We start from the raw sequence: 18,550 nt of genomic DNA on the forward strand, positions 1-18,550 counted from the left end.
AACCAAACAAACAAAAACAGTTGCCATCAAGTCGATTCTAACTTATGGCCACCCCGTGTTTCAGAGTGGAACTGCTCCATAAGTTTTTCAATGGCTGTGATCTTTCAGAAGTAGATCACCAGGCCTTTGTTTCAAGTCACTTCTTAGTGGATTTGAGCCACCAACCTTTGAGTTAGGAGCCGAGTGCTTAACTGTCTGTGCCACCAGAGACTCCTACTGTACTAGACCTTATTTGAAGCTATTTAAACATAATTAAAAAACCAAACCGGTTGCTGTTGAGCCGATTCCAACTCATAGCGACCCTTAAGTACAGAATAGAACTGTCCCATAGGGTTTGCAAGGACCGCCTGGTAGATTCAAACTGCTGACCTTTTGGTTAACAGCTGTAGCTTTTAACAGCTACGCCACCAGGGTTTCCCATTTAAACATAATTAGGTAGGTACTATTATATCTCTGTTTTACAAATAAGGAAACTGAAGCACAGAGAAGCTAAGTTACTCGCCTAAGGTAATTCAGCTAGCAAGTAGTCAAACAGAGATTTAATCACAGGCGGTCCTATGCCAGAGTGTTCACTCTTGACCACCATACACTATACTGCCTTCAGCACCACTTACAAAGTGTATCACTGAGACGGATGGATTAACAGAGAAGTGGAAGGACTCGTGACATGGGAGAAGAAAGTTCTCTTCAGCAACAAGCAGGAGCCCTAGAGAAGGGCTCAGCCAGGCAGGCAAGTGCTCAGTGCAGTTTTTCTGTAGCCGCCATTAGCCACGTACTCCTGGGTAGTCTTAAAGGACACGGAGTCAGTTCAACAAGACTTGAGCTGAGCACTTACTATTCAGCCCCTCAGGTACCAAAGCAGAATAAGACACAGATTTCTCACAATCTAGTGAGACAGACAGACTTCAGTGCCTGAAGAACTACATAAAACCAAAACAGACAGTGATTGATGCTGTAGTAGAGAACTGACGATCCTCCTTATAGCCAGCTCCTCTCTTCACTTCCCCAGGGGCTTGGCCACCACAAGCTAGGGCAGTACTGAGTGCATATTGTGAGTGCTAGATAGGAATTACTTGTTGTTGTTGTTAGCTGCTGTCAAGTCAGCCCCCGACTTATGGCAATCCCATGTGTTACAGAGCAGAACTGCTCCATAGAGTTTTTTGGGCTGTAATCTTACAGAAGCAGTTTGCCAGGCCTTTCTTCTGTGGCACCATTGGGTGGTTTGAACCACCAACCTTTAGGTTAGTAGCTGATCACAAACCACTTGCACTACCCAGGCTCCTTAAAAAAAAAAAAAAAACCCAGGCTCCTTAGGAATTGCTAAATGACCACCATAACAGAGGGCATCAGGCTCCCAACCTCTTAGGTTTAATAAGCCCCAGAAACATACTTTCAGCATAATGAGGAAGGAGTTGTGTAGATTTATGGAGCATGGAGGAGGCATAGGCCTTTGCTCCCACTATTGGCTACATAAACAACAACAAAACAGATGCCAAACCTGTTGCCATAGAGTCAGTTCCAAGTCATAGTTACCGCATGTGTTACAGAGCAGAACTGTGCTCCGTAGGGCTTTCTTGGCTGTAATCTTTATGGAGCAGATTGCCAGGCCTTTCTTCCACAGCACAGCTGGGTAGCTTAATTAAAAAAAAAATCCGTTACCACTGAGTCCATTCTGACTCACAGCAACCCTATAAAACAGGGTAGAACTGTCCCTTAGGGTTTCCAAGGAGCTCCTGGTGGTTTCGAACTGCTGACCTTTTGATTAGCAGCCATAGCTCTTAGCCACTATACCACCAGGTTAGTAAAAAAAGTCGCAAATCAGTTGCACCACCCAAGGTGACATTTTCTACTTATCGAATTGTTATTTGGTGCCTTCACAGCCATCCCATGTGACAGAGTAGAACTGCCCCATAGGGTTTTCTGGGCTATAATCTTTACAGCAGCAGATTGCCAGGTCTTTCTCCCGCAGAGCTGGTAGATGAGTTCAAACCACCAACCTTTCAGTTAGCAGCTGAGTGCTTAACCACTGCACCACCAAGACTTCTTATTTTCTACATACCAAAACCAAACCAAACCCACTGTCATCGAGTCGAATCCGATTCACAGTGACTGCCGACCTTTCAGTTAGCAGCCTATCGCTTTAGCTACTATGCCACCAAGGAGCCCTGGTAGTGTAGTCATTAAGTGTTCGGCTGCTAACCATAACGGTTGGCAGCTCAAACCCACCAGCTGCTCTGCAGGAGAAAGATGTGGCAGTCTGCTTATGTAAAGATTACAACCTTGGAAGCCCTATGGGACAGTTCTTCTCTGTCCTTTAGGGCCACTATAAGTCAGAATCAACTTGATGGCAGTGGGTTTGGTTTGGGCCTAAATGAATACCTAGTCCCTGGCTTTCCAAGAGCCCTGCATCATCTCAAGGTTTTCTGTAGGACACTTGGAAACGTACTGTTTCTCTATGCTGAGGACAGCGCCAGGGAGAGGACTGAGGAACCTGTTCAGGACAGATGTCAACAGAGCCCTCTCTCTGTGCTGAGAATTATGAAGCACATGCCCCACGCCTGCCAGGCAGGGTGACTGAGGCACAGGCCCCAGAGCTCAGAGACAATGAGCTGGCCTCCTGGGGGACTCTCATGGGCCGCAAACAAATTAGCTTTGATGGACGAGTGACCTTTGCTGATTCTTAGGGAGTGTGGAGGTGGGATCTCAGGCCTGTTTGGAGTTTAATTAAGGATGGCAGCTGGCCTAGCAGGTCAGGTGACTCTGTGCTCTGCGTGCCATTTGCGTCACAAGTTGCCAGTCGCGTTTTGTTTTTCTCCATATATTCCCGTTGCCCTGTTCCCTCTCTTGCCACTGCCCACGTTGTTCTGTGTGCTGTTGGTATGGCGTGACCTTATCCCCACGTGTAGAGAGCTCAGCCAGGGACCATACTTTAGAGGTAGAAAAACTAAACTGGTACGAAACTGTGTAAACTGGTGCTCTCATCTGGGATTTTTTTTTTACCCTATGCAGTATCTCCCTGTTTAAGTGTACCTATTCGTACCTGTAATTTAGTCATGCTCACCTTGGAACTTTTAATACCTGGAGGGAGAGGACAAATATAATTGTAGCGCGTCTAATGTCTGTGTTATTGGTGGTGCCCCATTAGGCTGGACAGATGGCAGTGACGGGGAGAGCGCCTGTCTCCTGTGCAAGCAGACCAGACACAGGGAGGAAAGAAACGTAGAATCAAGCAGCGTCATGTAGGAGCAGAACCTCTAGCACTAGAAGCTGAGAAGGTTTCTGTCTTAAAAAGAATGGACTAAATAGGGTTACCGTCAAAGTGGGCATGAATGGTGAGACCATCAATTGATTAGCCAAGAAGCACCCATTAAAGTACCAACTGTGATTTTACAGATACTCTTGAATTGAAAATCTCCACATCACATACTCTAGTGAAATGGAGAAGGAGGGAAAGATTAAACCCTTGGGTAATGCACAGGGTTTGTGCTCAGCTGCTCACTGAAAGGTTGGCGCCCATCCAGCAGCACTTTTGAAGAAAGGCCTGGCAATCTTCTTCCTTAAAGATTATAGCCATGAAAATCCTACAGAGTTTAGTTCTACTCAGTAACACATGGGGTTACCATGAGTCAGAATTGACTCAGGGCAACAGTTTTGGGTTTGGAGGTTTTATTCTTTTTGGTTTTTATGCTTGCCATTTTGGGGACGTGAGATCCTCACTAGGCTAGGAGTGGTGGAATAAAATCTTCTGAAAGGAATCATATTTTGGGAGACTGGGTTGGAGGATGTATGTTTATGGCATATGGCCTTTAGGAAAATGCTTTATCACATAAGTGTATGCTGCTTATAATGGTACTGTATAGGCTTTAAAAACTCTTCCTCAATGTGAAACTGCCCTGCACTACCAGCCGCTATGCTCAAGACCCATACAAATGAGTGACTTACCTGCAGCAGAAACAGGCTTTGAAAACAAAGCCAGAAACAGGAAGGATAAATTCTGTAGTCTCCTTGTCTTACTGTCCCTCCTCTGTTAAATCATTTTCAAAAAGAGAGTTGGGCAAACTCCTGTAATGCCAGGCTTCCAGGCAGACTAGGCATTTGGAGTTCCTGATTATAGAGACCTTGAGTAGAAGTGTATTTAAGTAGAAATGTACTCAAATCCGTAGTGGAAAAATACTCATAACAGGCCAGTAGCCTTTGGGATAAGATTACCCATTCCTGGCCTGTTGTTGTTGGTGTTATTTGCTGTCATCAGTTCACCCACAGGGTTTTCATTGGCTCCTTTTTGGAAGTAGATCGCCAGTCCTTTTTTCCTAGTCCATGTTAATCTGGGTGCTCCACTGAAACCTGCTCAGCATTATAGCAACATATTGTATGGAACTTGAGCATTTACTGGAAATCGAACCCAGGTCTCCTGCATGGAAGATGAGAATCCTACCACTGACCCACCAATGCCTCACTATTCCTGACTTGGGGAGTCTTAAAACTTGGGGAGATGAATAATGTATGAACACTTGGAAATTAAAGGAATCTTAAGGATTGTCAATTCCATTACCTTTATTTTAAAAATGAAAATGCTGAAGCTAGAGAGGTTATCTGTGGCTCAGTCGCAGGATTGCTTTAGCTTTTAAGTTGGAGCTCCATGGAAACAGCTTTACCTGTCTCGGAGTATCAGGCGTAGCTGTTGGTGACTTTTGGCACTCATTCCTCTTTCTTGTTAATCGCATGGTGTCAGTGTTCTGCCAATATCATGTAGGAAGCAGAGGCTTGGTATGCAAGGTGGTGACAACCTGTATTCCCAAGGAAAATGGTCCATCATGAAGCTGAATTGTAAGCTCCTGAAGAGCAGTGATTATGTTTTGTGTTCCTTTATAGCTTTCTTAATACCAAGCACTGTGTTTTACATAAATGTCAAACTAAAACCAAACCCATTGCCGTCGAATTGATTCTAACTCATAGCAACCCTGTAGGACAAAGTAGAGCTGCCCGTAGGGATTCCAAGGAGTGGCTGGTGGACTCAAACAGCTGACCTTTTGGTTAGCAGCTGAGCCAGGGCTCCAATATCTGCTAATCGAAAATACTCCATTTGTGAAACAAAAATCTTTAATATTTTCATCAGTGACAGGACAGTGTAGGGTTTTGTGCATAGATTTTGGAGCCGGAATGCCTGGATTTAACTTCTGACTCAGTAAAATATAAGCCGTGGCCTTAGGCAAGTGAACCAACTTCTCTATGCCTTAGTTTGTTTAACTATGTTGTTGTCGGTTGCTGTTGAGTTGAACTAGCGACCGTATGGGTGCAGAGTAGAACTGCGCCATAACGCCATAGGATTTTCAAGGCTGTGACCTTTCAGAAACAGATTGCCAGCCCTGTCTCCAGAAGTGCTGCTGAATGGATTTGAACTGCCCACCTTTTGGCTAGTAGTCAAGTACTTACCTGTTTGCACCACCCTGGAACTCCTTAACTATAAACTGTAATAATAATAGGCCGTAGGGTCGCTAGGAGTCAGAATCGACTCAGCGGCAGTGGGTTTAGATCGTATAGGGTTGGTGAGAGGATGATGGACATGAGCTTGTACAAGCAAAACATTTAGAGCAGTAGCTGGCACAGAGAAAACGCTTAGTGAACATTAGCTGCTATGTAGTCAGTATACAGAGAAGGCTGCCTTTAACCGTTGTTGAGAAATATTCCAGAACAGGCATGAGTATCATGATGTTAACTGAGCACATAGTTAGAATGATTATTGTAGGGGCTGCCAATTCTTATAGTTCTGAACATTTCTTTGTTCTCTGTAGCTCATAATCCCCTCTACTGCCTCTTGGTATCCACTGTGGTATCCAGGTTTTCTTAACGAGTAAATGGATTCCCTATGATGGTCACTGATGTCTAGAGCCACATGGTATCCACTGCCTTCTCATATATCGCTGTGAGTGTGATCCCTGTGGCTTTTTCCTTTGGTCTCACCCACTCACTGGTGTAGATCGGACTATCTCCTCTCCCTTTTCCTTTCTTCCACAAGGCTGTGTGTGTTTTCTTTTCCATATACCCAGAACCCAGTGCCGTCGAGTCGATTCCGACTCATAGCGACCCTACAGGACTGAGTAGAACCGCCCCCCAGAGTTTCCAAGGAGCGCCTGGTGGATTCGAACTGCCATACATGTGCCACCAACTCTTACTCAAGTCGATCCTGACATCCTGGTTCCCTTGAAACTTGGGCTTTTCTTCTTCCCGTATTTTAGAATCTAGTTTAAAACCCATGTTAACTTGAATAAGGGAAATCCATCTTTTACATTCCTTTTACATTCATCCATCCAGCTGTCCTTTTGATGCATAGGCTCTTTGCCCTTGAGATGTTTTTGCATGACTGATGCCTGACTGCTATGAGTAGGTATCCTCATTCTGGTTTTATTTCCACAGTATGTTCCTCCAGATCTCTGCGTCTGCAATTTTGTGCTGGAACAGTCCCTCTCTGTCCGAGCCCTGCAGGAAATGCTTGCCAACACAGGTGAAAACGGCAGTGAAGGGGTAAGTACTACAACCCCAGAGCGTATTTTATATTTCGTTCCTCCAGTTTTGAACTGGAAAACCTTAGGACCCCTGAGATAATTTATATAATGATAGTAAATATTTCTCCCTGGGTTTAGATTCCTCTTTATTTAGAAGCCCTAGTCATGCTTCCTTTGGATTGACCAGCATCCAGCAGAAAATAGAAGAGACCACCATGAATGCTGCCTGAACAAGGCATAGCACACTAAGCCTTCTCTCGTGCCTCTTAGCCTTAATCCTCCAGGGGATGTTGGGAGACTGATAAAACTTTGAGGTTGAGGGTGCCTGACTGGCAGGCTTTTCTTTCTTTGAGAAGTCTGGGCAGATATTTATGACTTCCCCCATGGAGCACACCATGTTAGAGCAGTTTGGAGTGTTTTTCCTGCAGAATTGGGGTCTTTGGCGTGGGATCAGAACTCCATGGTGTCACTCATGATGAGCAAATACAGAGCCGTCTTGAATTTCTGTTGTCTATAAAATGATCCCTAAACGAAGGATGATGTTTCATAGTTCCCATGTCAGAAAGTCCCCCAAGCAAGACTTTGGCCAGATACTTCCAGATCATCCTTGACCCCTTCCTTTCCCTAATGATCCACACTGATTTATGATCGAGTATTTTAGTTCTACAACCAGAATGTTTCAGATCCAACCACTTCTCCCCATTCCTCTTGGATACCCCATTAGATAACTGTCCCCTCTCCTCTGGGTTACTGCAATGGTCTCCTAACAGTTTTTGCTTTCTTCTAGGCTTACCCTGTCCTCTCATTTTTTTCACACAAAAGTTATAATGTTCTTTCTAAAATGTAGATCCACTCATTATACCTCCCAGTTTTAAAACTCTTTAATGTCTTCCCATTGCCTTGGGATAAATTCCAGATTACTTTATATGGCAGAAAGCCCTGCAGGCTTTGGTCCCTCCTTTCCTCTCCCACCCATCTCTGACCACATCCCACCAACACTCAGTGTTCCAACCACACTGAATTCCTTTCACTACCTCAAATGTACCAGGTTCTCTTTTGCGTCTGATCCTATGTGTCAGCTCTTCTCTCCACTTGCAACAGCTTTCCTCCTCCTCCTCCTCCTCCTCCTCTGTTCCCTTATGTAAGCCCTGCTTATCTTTCAAGAACCCAGCTTAGATTTTAGATCTGTTGAGAAGCCTTTGCTGGCACCACAAGTCTGGGATGGGTGCCCTTGCTTGGACAACATTCGGTACTTTTCCTATCATCATTCTTATCACTCTGTACTATAATTGCAAGTCTAATTTTCTGTCTCCTTCATTGAAGAGTAAACTACACATGGGTAAGAACTGTTTGCAGTACTTAGCACAGATTATTCTTATTTGACTTGAATGAACTCATACACAAAACAGAAGTGTCTCTTGTGGAAGAAAAGGTAATGACCATAGAATCAAGAGAACTAATATTTATATTTAGATCATCTTCCATCTCTTGATGTGATCTTAGGTGAGTCTTCCCATCTCTTAGGACCACAATATTCTCATCTATAAAATTAATATGTTTATACAGAAGACATTAGGATGGAATAAAGAAATTCGGAGAATCCAATGAGAATGAAAATACTTCCTATCAGAACCTTTGGGACACAGCAAAAGTGGTGCTCAGAGGCCAATTTATATCAATAAATGCACACATCCAAAATAGAAGAAAGGGCCAAAATCAAAGAATTATCCCTACAACTTGAACAAATAGAAAGAGAGCAACAAAAGAAACCCACAGGCACCAGAAGAAAACAAATAATAAAAATTAGAGCTGAACTAAATGAAATAGAAAACAGAAAAACAATTGAAAGAATTAACAAGACCAAAAGCTGATTTTTTAAAAAAATCAACAAAATTGATAAACCACTGGCCAAACTGAAAAAATAAAAACAGGAGAGGAAGCAAATAACCCAAATAAGAAATGAGATGGGTGATATTACAACTTAGACCCAACTGAAATTAAAAGAATCATCTCAGATTACTATGAAAAACTATACTCAAACAAATTTGAAAACCTAGAAGAAATGGATGAATTCCTAGAAACACACTACCTACCTAAACTAACACAAACAGAGGTAGAACAACTAAATAGACCCGTAACAAAAGAAGAGATTGAAAAGATAGTCAAAAAACTCCCAACAAAAAAAAGCCCTGGTCCAGATGGCTTCACTGCAGAGTTCTACCAAACTTTCAGAGAAGAGTTAACACCACTACTACTAAAGGTATTTCAGAGCATAGAAAAGGACAGAATACTACCAAACTCATTCTATGAAGCCACCATATCCCTGATACCAAAACCAGGTAAAGACAGCACAAGAAAATAAAATTATAGACCTATATCCCTCATGAACTTAGCTGCAAAAATCCTCAAACAAAATTCTAGCCAATAGAATTCAACAACATATCAAAAACAGAATTCACCATGACCAAGTGGGATTCATACCAGGTTTTTTTATGCAGGGATGGTTCAACACTAGAAAAACAATTAATTGAATCTACCACATGAATAAAACAAAAGACAAGAATCACATGATTTTATCAATTGCTGCAGAAAAGGCATTTGACAAAGTTCAACACTCATTCATGATAAAAACTCTCAGCAAAATAGGAATAGAAGGAAAATTTCTCAACATAATAAAGGGCATTTATACAAAGCCAAAGCCAACAGCCAATATCACTCTAAATGGAGAAAGCCTGAAAACATTCCCATTGAGACCAGGAACCAGACAAGGATGCCCTTTATCACCACTCTTATTCAACATTGTGCTGGAAGTCCTAGCCAGAGCAATTAGGCTAGATAAAGAAATAAAGGGCATCCAGATTGGCAAGGAAGAAGTAAAATTATCTCTATTTGCAGATGACATGATCTTATACACAGAAAACTCTAAGGAATCCTCAAGAAAACTACTGAAACTAATAGAAGAGTTCAGCAGAGTACGGGGATACAAGATAAACATGCAAAAATCAGTTGGATTCCTCTGCACCAACAAAAAGAACATCGAAGAGGAAATCACCAAATCAATGCCATTTACAGTAGCCCCCAAGAAGATAAAATACTTAGGAATAAATCTTACCAGAGATGTAAAAGAATTATACAAAGAAAACTACAATACACTTTTGCAAGAAACCAAAAGAGACTTACAGAAGTGAAAGAACATACCTTGCTCGTGGTTAGGAAGACTTAACGTTATAAAAATGTCTATTCTACCAAAAGCGATCTATACATTTAATGCAATTCCGTTCCCCATCCCAACGACGTTCTTTAATGAGATGGAGAAACAAATCACCAACTTCATACAGAAGGGAAAGAGGCCCCGGATAAGTAAGGCATTACTGAAAAAGAAGAACAAAGTGGGAGGCCTTACTCTACCTGATTTTAGAACCTATTATACCGCCACAGTAGTCAAAAAAGCCTGGTACTGGTACAACAACAGATACATGGACCAATGGAACAGAATTGAGAATCCAGACATAAATTCATCCACATATGAGCAGTTGAAATTTGACAAAGGCCCCAAAACAGTTAAATGGGAAAACGACAGTCTTTTTAACAAATGGTGCTGGCATAACTGCATATCCATCTGCAAAAAAAAATGAAGCAAGACTCATACTTCACTCCATACACAAAAACGAGCTCAAAATGGATCAAAGACCTAAATATAAAATCCAAAACGATAAAGATCATGGAAGAAAAAATAGGGACAATGTTAGGAGCCCTAATACATGGCATAAACAGTATACAAAACATTATAAAGAATGTAGAAGAAAAACTAGATAACTGGGAGCTTCTAAAGATCAAACACGTATGCTCGTCCAAAGACTTCACCAAAAGATTAAGAAGAATACCTACAGACTGGGAAAAAGTTTTAGCTATGACATTTCTGATCAGTGCCTGATCTCTAAAATCTACATAATACTGCAAAAACTCAACTGCAAAAAGACAAATAACCCAATTAAAAAATGGGCAAAAGATATGAATATGAATAAAGAAGACATTCAGGTAGCTAACAGATATATGAGGAAATGTTCACGATCATTAGCCATTAGAGAAATGCAGATCAAAACTACAATGAGATTTCATCTCACTCCAACAAGGCTGGCACTAATCCAAAAAACACAAAATAATAAGTGTTGGAGGGGTTGTGGAGAGATTGGAACATTTCTACACTGCTGGTGGGAATGTCAAATGGTACAACCACTTTGGAAATCGATTTGGTGCTCCCTTAAAAAGCTAGAAATAGAACTAGCATATGATCCAGCAATCCTACTTCTTGGAATATATCCTAGAGAAATAAGAGCCTTTACACGAACAGATATATGCACACCCATGTTTATTGCAGCACTGTTTACAATAGCAAAAAGATGGAAGCAACCAAGGTGCCCATCAATGGATGAATGGATAAATGATTGTATATTCACCCACTGGAATACTACGCATCAATAAAGAACATTGAGGAATCTGTGAAACATTTCATCACGTGGAAGAACCTGGAAGGCATTATGCTGAGTGAAATTAGTCAGTTGCAAAAGGACAAATACTGTATAAGACCACTATTCTAAGAACTTGAGAAATAGTTTAAACTGAGAAGAAAACATTCTTTTGTGGTTATGAGACGGGGGAGGGAGGGAGGGTGGGAAAGGGGTATTCACTAATTAGATAGTAGATAAGAACTACTTTAAAAACTACTTTAGGTGAAGGGAAAGACAGCACTCAGTACAGGGGAGATCAGCACAGTTGGACTAAACCAAAAGCAAAGAAGTTTCCTGAATAAACTGAATGCTTCAAAGGCCAGCGTAGCAGAGGCAGGGGTCTGGGGACCATGGTTTCAGGGAACATCTAAGTCAATTGGCATAATAAAATCTATTAAGAAAACATTCTGCATCCCACTTTGAAGAGTGGCGTCTGGAATCTTAAATGCTAACAAGCGGCCATCTAAGATGCATCAATTGGTCTTAACCCACCCAGATCAAAGGAGAAGGAAGAACACCAAGGTCACAAGATAATTAGGAGCCCAAGAGACAGAAGGGGCCTCATGAACTAGAGACTTACATCATCCTGAGACCAGAAGAGCTAGATGGTGCCCGGCTACAGCCAATGACTGCCCTGACAGGGAACACAACAGAGAACCCCTGAGGGAGCAGGATAGCAGTGGGATGCAGACCCCAAATTCTCATAAGACCAGACTTAATGGTCTGACTGAGACTAGAAGGACCCTGGTGGTCATGGCCCCCAGACCTCCTTTTGACCCAGGACAGGAACCATTCCCGAAGCCAACTCTTCAGACATGGATTGGACTGGACAATGGGTTGGAGTAGGGTACTGGTGAGGAGTAAGCTTCTTGGATCAGGTGGACACTTGAGACTGTGTTGGTATCTTCTGCCTGGAGGGGAGATAAGAGGATGGAGAGGGTTAGAAGCTGGCAAAATGGACACGAAAAGAGAGAGTGGAGGGAGAAAGTGGGCTGTCTCATTAGGGGGAGAGTAATTGTGAGTGTGTAGCAAGATGTAGATGGGTTTTTGTGTGAGAGACTGACTTGATTTGTAAACTTTGGCTTAAAGCACAATAGAAATTATTTTAAAAAATTAATATGTTTAATTAGGCCTCTAGGGTCCTTAATGCCAAATGTTTGTGGTTCTTCACTCTTTTTATTTACACCAATATGCTTTGTCAGCCACCAGAGAATAGCTTGGCTTTGTTCCTTAGAGCGTTAGTTAACTCAGATGAGGCTTTTTGTCCCTTTGTTTCCGTATACCTGAGGCTGTGTTCGCTTCCCCTTACGTTGAACTCAGCACCTCATTCTTTCCTCCAAGGTACCCGCCCTCAAACGCTGTCAGTTCAGTGGAAACTTTTTTTTTATTTGAGTGCCATTTTTCAAGACTAATAACTCATAATGTACAAAAATGGTGATGCGCGAAAGCTGGTTGATTTGAAATATCACCACTCTGTCAAATGAGATCAGCTAGACCCTGACTATTTGTGAGCCCCGGGTAGGAATTGAGAAGATGGAGAGAAGCTATGTTAATTAGAGAATCATCTCTCAGGCATTCTTTTACCTGCTTTATTCAAGATGTTTAAAGTATTTCTTTTTCTTTATTATTTAGCTTGAGTGGTTCAGGGAATCTTGTAGATGAAAAATCAAATTCAACAGTTCTGGTTGTAATCCTGCTCTTCTTTCTTGCCAAGAGCTTAATAATAGTCTTGACTTTGTTTTTCTTAAAGAAAAAGTAATAATTCATTTTCCAAAGAGAATGAGAATATCAACTTAGTGAAACGGAACTCTTAGTTTTGGAATGTATGACTAAGACTCATCTTAATTACCAGCCTTGTATAGCAGGAATTTACTCAATATATGTATTTCAGGGGACAGCTTTAATTTGTAGTATTTTAAAACCAATAGATTAATTTTCTTGTGGGATCCACTCCCCTTGAAAACTAGAGCCAAAATTAATGATCCATGACATTTTTACCATTAAGTATCCACCAGATAATAATAATAATAATTACCATGGTGGGTCAGACTGAATCTTCTCATGTGTCATATTGCTTTTCTGTTCTCTTTTAGCAAAGGGAGATATAATAGTTTAATTCCCATATTGACACAGTGTTATTGTTATTGCATTACAATTAATTGATTAATTAGAGACCTTAGAGTTAGAAAGAAGGGGCTTGAAAAGAGATGGGAAGGGTGCTCTTTTTAAATGATTATTTTACTATTTTTTGGTGGTTCTACTAAATAAATTACCTGAGCAGCAATTCCAGTCGCTATGACCCTTTTGGAACTCCCTCACAGTTCCATCTGGGATCTCAGTCTTTAGTATGAGAAACACTATTTTTATAAAATCTCTTGAGTCTGATTGTTTTGCTTTTCTGAAGTGATTGCTGCTCACATTTACTATTAGCACTTAATTTGATTTTAGATGATAATATTCAGCAGGGAAGAAGAAGAAAATGAAGAAAAATACAGAAGGAAGTGGGTTAACGTGACAGACCGTAAGATTCTCTGGAGAGCCTGGGGATGTTTCAGTGGGCGGCTACTCCTTGGCGTGCCACTCCATTCTGTTTGGAAATCGGCATTTACTGCTTTTAAATAGATATCACTTTCCCTAATGATGGTGACTGCCTCCAAACGGGATGCTTTGAAGAGTGTAATTTTTCCTTCTGGTCATAAATTGGTCCTTGCATGATGTGTCTGTTCGCTGCTGTGCGGCAACCGGACATGTTAAAAAATGACTTCAGTTGTTTGTTCATTCATGTGATGAGTGTACAGAAGTCTTTCTCCAAGGACTTACAATTCTATAGCTATTTCTCTTACTAATGTAGAAAACAAAGGTGTCCAGCCAGGTTTAACAGCAGAAGGTTATTTATTTATTACTGAAATGTCCTTAGCTACAGGCAGCAGCAGTGAGAGCTAGCTTTATATTGAAAATGAGAATAACTCAGGAGGAGGACTAGAGGCAGAGACTGTTTGGTGCCTCTCTTGAGTGCACTGTCGCTTGGCTTATCATTGGATCACTTACCCTCTGATCTCATCCTGTCTTCTGTTCTTCTGGGGAAAATCACCACAAGATAGATACTTGGCACTGTGACCAATTAAATGGCTGGGATTTGAAGTAAAATTCCCACATCCAAATAACATATTTTTATACTTTTGGTTGATGGTTTTTTTCCAAGAGAACTTCAGTGTAAGGAATGACTAGCCAACATCAGTAGGACAGAGGGCTAGAGAAAAGTGACCACCTCCCTCAAGGCCCTTAAACCCCATCATCCTATAGAAATGACTTTAAATTTAGAGGAAGCTGCATTTGTGCTGAGAAAAGATCAGGCTTTGGAGTCAGACAGATGTGTCTGCAGTCCGGGCACTATTGTTCACCAGCTAGGCCACATCTAGAGCACGTTATTTCTCTTTTCTGTACCTTATTTTCCTCGTCTTCAAAATGCAACCTACCTCATAGGAGTGTGGTGAGAATTAAATGAGCTAAGTGCCTAGCAGGGGCCAGTGGCTATGGAAATGAATATTGGTTCCTTTCTTCATCTCTGGTCCACTTCCTCCCGTCACAGATCCTTCAGGCATTTTCAGGCTGCCTCAGAGGAAGGAGAGTCCCATACTGTATGACCAGGTTTATGTAAAATTCAGGGCTACGTAACTCCAAATGGGTTTTGGTATAACCTGGTGTAATGCTTCTAAAAATGAGAGGCCTTGATAAACATGGTTACCAACTGCACTCCTAGTAAGGACTGGTTTTCTCTAAAAGTCGATTTAATCACTGTCAAACATTTACAACTAGAAAGAGAGCTGAAATATGCATAAAAAATGAACTAATGCTATGGTTGCCAAGCTCTAGTGTATTACACATAAGATGATGCTAGGGAAAACTTTATTGGTGAACCTGCAAAGTGGTTTACAGATTAAGTTTGAGCCAGATGCTTGGGTTTGAATCATAGATTATGCTTGACTTTTGATGTTAAAGTGTCTGGAATGCTAACCCACAGTCAGCCTTCTATGTTGATTGGGAAATGTAACCTGGAAAAATATTATTTCTGCCAGAGCCTTTCTCTCAGATGTCCTCACTGAGAGGTTCTTTGTTTCAGTCTGCTGCTGTGTGATGATCCCACCATTAACCCTAAAAGATGCTTCAGGCTCCTTTCATTTGCCCTCATCTTTAGAGTGGGGAATCCAACACACAGTACTGTTGCCAGAGAAATACACACGTGCGGATGGCACGTCTGTCAGATGTTTCTGCTTCCTGAGGGTGATGTGCCCATAGAGAAGGGAGGGGCTGTCTCCTGGCATCACATCACCTTATAAATGGCCAGTGAAGCATAATCTTACATTAAGGCTATACTCTTCCGTGTTAAGGTCATACTTATCTTGTAGCCAAATTCAGGATGTTTATCCATCTTATAACGTCACAGAGGGTAACATTACTAAGGTCGCATAAAGTCACATCTGCTCTGACACTGTCCAGTGATGAACAAATAGAAACACGCTGATGAGGGAGTTAGAAGCCTCTCCTCTAAAGTCTGAATTCTGGCTGTGCCCAAAATCAAAGATCTTTGCGAACCCACCATCTAGAATGAGGAAGGCTGATAGGTTCCTTACCTCTTTCTTCCAGGGTCCCTGAATTCCCACCATCATTTCTGTGTCATAGAGGAGAAGGTTCCCCACCCCCCAGTTTTAGCCTTTTGATCTGAGGTGTATGCCTCTCCATCATAAGTATCAGAAAGAGCCAGAACGAGAATTTATTTCAGTGTTGGCAGGGAACAAGACTGAGGGAGGAGCAATGTATATAACTCTAAATAAACCTATCTCCAATTACATTTTTAAAAGAACAATTTAATGAGTCAAATCTAGTAGTAAGGATTTCAAAACCTTTAGAACAGGACATAATATTTCCTTTGGAGAGCAAGTACAAAGTCACTTCTACAGGTATGGTGACATAAACTTAGGACCTGCCCATGTGTGCATAAAGGTCCTGAAGCCAGGGTAGCCAGGGACACCATTATAACCACATTGAAAAAAAAAAAAGAAAACCTGTTACTGTCGAGTTGATTCTGACTCATAGCAACCACATAGGACAGAGTAGAACTGCCCCCATAGGGTTTCCAAGGAGCGGCTGAGGGAATGAAACCTTTTGGTTAGCAGCCAAACTCTCAAATACTGCACCACCAGGGCTCCGTAGCCACCAAACCCAAAACCCACTGCTGTTGAGTTGATTCCAACTCATAGTGACCCCATAGTGTTTCCACGGCTGTAAATCTCTACGGAAGCAGACTGCCGTATCTTTCTTCTGCAGCAGCCGCTGGTGATTTCGAACCACTGACCTTTAGGTTAGCAGTCAATCGCTTTAGCTACTGTGCAGCCACAGCTCCACCATAGACATAAAAAAAAAGACATATTAGGTGTTAAAATATGGAAATTCCTTCCTACTGGCTGGTAAAAAGCTGCTGCCTTGAGCTCTGCAAGTACCAGCCCTGCCGCAGCTGGAAATCTGACTGTGGGCAAGTCTCTTACCACTGGGGCTTTGGTTTCCCCATCTCTAAATGACCACGTGAAGAAGCACTTTCTTCTGTTTGGGGTGGTTGCAGTGCATTGAGTTAAAATGGAAGGGGCTCACCACCACCTCACCTCCTCTGGTGTGGTCTAGCGGCTGCAGCCTACCACTGATTAGCTCTGGGAATTTTAACATGTATTTATTAGCCATGGCTCCCTGGCCTCCCATATTTTAGGCTGAATGAATCGATGTGTTATACTCTTCCAGATTTGGTGTGGGAATAGAAAAAAAAAAGGGAAGAGACAAGAAATTGCCAAAGTCCATCCAGAACAGCAACTTAAATTACCAAGTGTTGACTGTAATTTTCATTTATTTTTCTTTTTTGAGACATGATTTTCCTATGAATTTTCTTGTGGAAAAATAGGGAGATGGCCCCTGGTTTTGGATCCACAAAGATCCAGATCGATTATTTTAAGAAATTAAATGCTTATCAGAGGCCTCCAAGCTAAGGTTTTTAATGGTTCTTCACAGACCAAGTTCTCATTAAGCATATACCCTTTCTCTTCCCCCTTTCCTTTCCCTCTCAAGCTTCTTCCTTATGTTCTGCCCTAAGTTTAGGATTTCACGCTGATATATAATGTATCTTAATGTTTCTCTGATAAGCTGATGTTTATGAAAATGTGCGCATATCCCAAAAACCAAACCTGTTGCTGTCGAGTCAGTTTCGGCTCATAGCGACCTTATAGCTCATATGGAAAATGCATTTTGGGGCTGGCCTTTGATGACATGATTTTTAGTTAAAATGCAGCCCAAAGACCTTACTTGGTGGTAAGAAAGCACTTTTTTTTAAATAAGGGAAATCTGATTGATTGGTTGATTGGTTGGTTGGTTGATTGCAGTATTTTTAAAGAAAAAAAAAAAAAGGCCCCAGGTTGCCTAAGGTACTGACCATTTTCCTTGGGTGGATTTTCTTGTATAAATCAAATCATGAGAAGTGTGGCAGCTGAATTTAAGCTGTAGCATGTTGCTTACTTTTTAGTTTCTTGATGACATTAGCACTGTACTGGGGGAGGAAAAAGTATTTAAGACAAATTTTTAAGTCTATTGTCACGGCTGACTTCGAGCTAAAATAACAAGTATTCATCAGGTAGAAAATCCCATTCTGTTTATTCTCATCGGGTTTTTTCTTTGTAGTGAGCATGAGTAAAAAAGCATGAGTAGTTTCCTCAAATTGGTTGAAAGCTTTCAGCAAGACCTGTGCATACTAAAATATCTATTTACTGTTTTGTTTTTGACTTTGTTAGCTCAGTGACCTCTTGGAATGGGTACGTTATTCACTCCTTTAATATACATGTACTTTGCATGGACAACTGACTCCAGCTGTATTTGTAATGAACTGGGCCTTTCACTTGTAAGTGTTCAGGGCAATTTCCATTCGTTGTGTCTCTGCAATTTGAAATAAAAGAACACCACTGCGCCACACGCTTCAATCTTGCGGAGCTAGAGGTGGCTGCACACTTGGAAACTAGTTGCAAAGCAGCTTGTTAAACTACTGCTCTGCAATTAGGAAAACCACTGACCTGTGGACTCAGGTTTTTCCCCTCAAGACATGGAAAATTGTTTGTCGAGCCTCTCTTTTTTCATCTGAATGTGGTCTAGATGGCCTGTGGCTAGAGGTTTCAACTTATAAAATGACAGAAGTGTGCAGCCTTGTCTTAATCCAAGCTCCTCGTGCTTATGACCACTTCCAACGCTATTATGCAATTCTGGCTCTGTTCTTCCGCAAGGCTGGAGTTCATAATAAAAATGAAAAAAGCTAGTTCAGTGTTTTCCCTTTCTCAGGTACTGTCCCCAAACTACATGTTCATTTTAATAGTTAAGAATAACCATTCAGGTTAACTAGCTTTTTGCATTTCTTCATACACTTAAGTAGAAACATCTTCAAGTGAAAGAACCCAAAGAATTAATTTTTAAAGCTGCAGAGTCTATCAGATCCCCCACTTTGTGAATTCAGTG

The 18,550-nt window shown here is 41.5% G+C and overlaps 1 protein-coding gene across 1 annotated transcript in view; it reads left to right on the forward strand.

Moving 5' to 3' along the window:
• The window catches only part of RYR3 (ryanodine receptor 3), a 626,301-nt gene that overhangs the window by 205,221 nt on the left and 402,530 nt on the right, over positions 1-18,550 (forward strand). The window contains 1 exon segment of the mRNA XM_049899608.1: positions 6,415-6,522. Within this exon segment, the coding sequence (XP_049755565.1) occupies positions 6,415-6,522 (108 nt within the window).

This window comes from Elephas maximus, chromosome 10, assembly GCF_024166365.1.
Source record: "Elephas maximus indicus isolate mEleMax1 chromosome 10, mEleMax1 primary haplotype, whole genome shotgun sequence".
Taxonomy (NCBI): Eukaryota; Metazoa; Chordata; class Mammalia; order Proboscidea; family Elephantidae; genus Elephas; species Elephas maximus.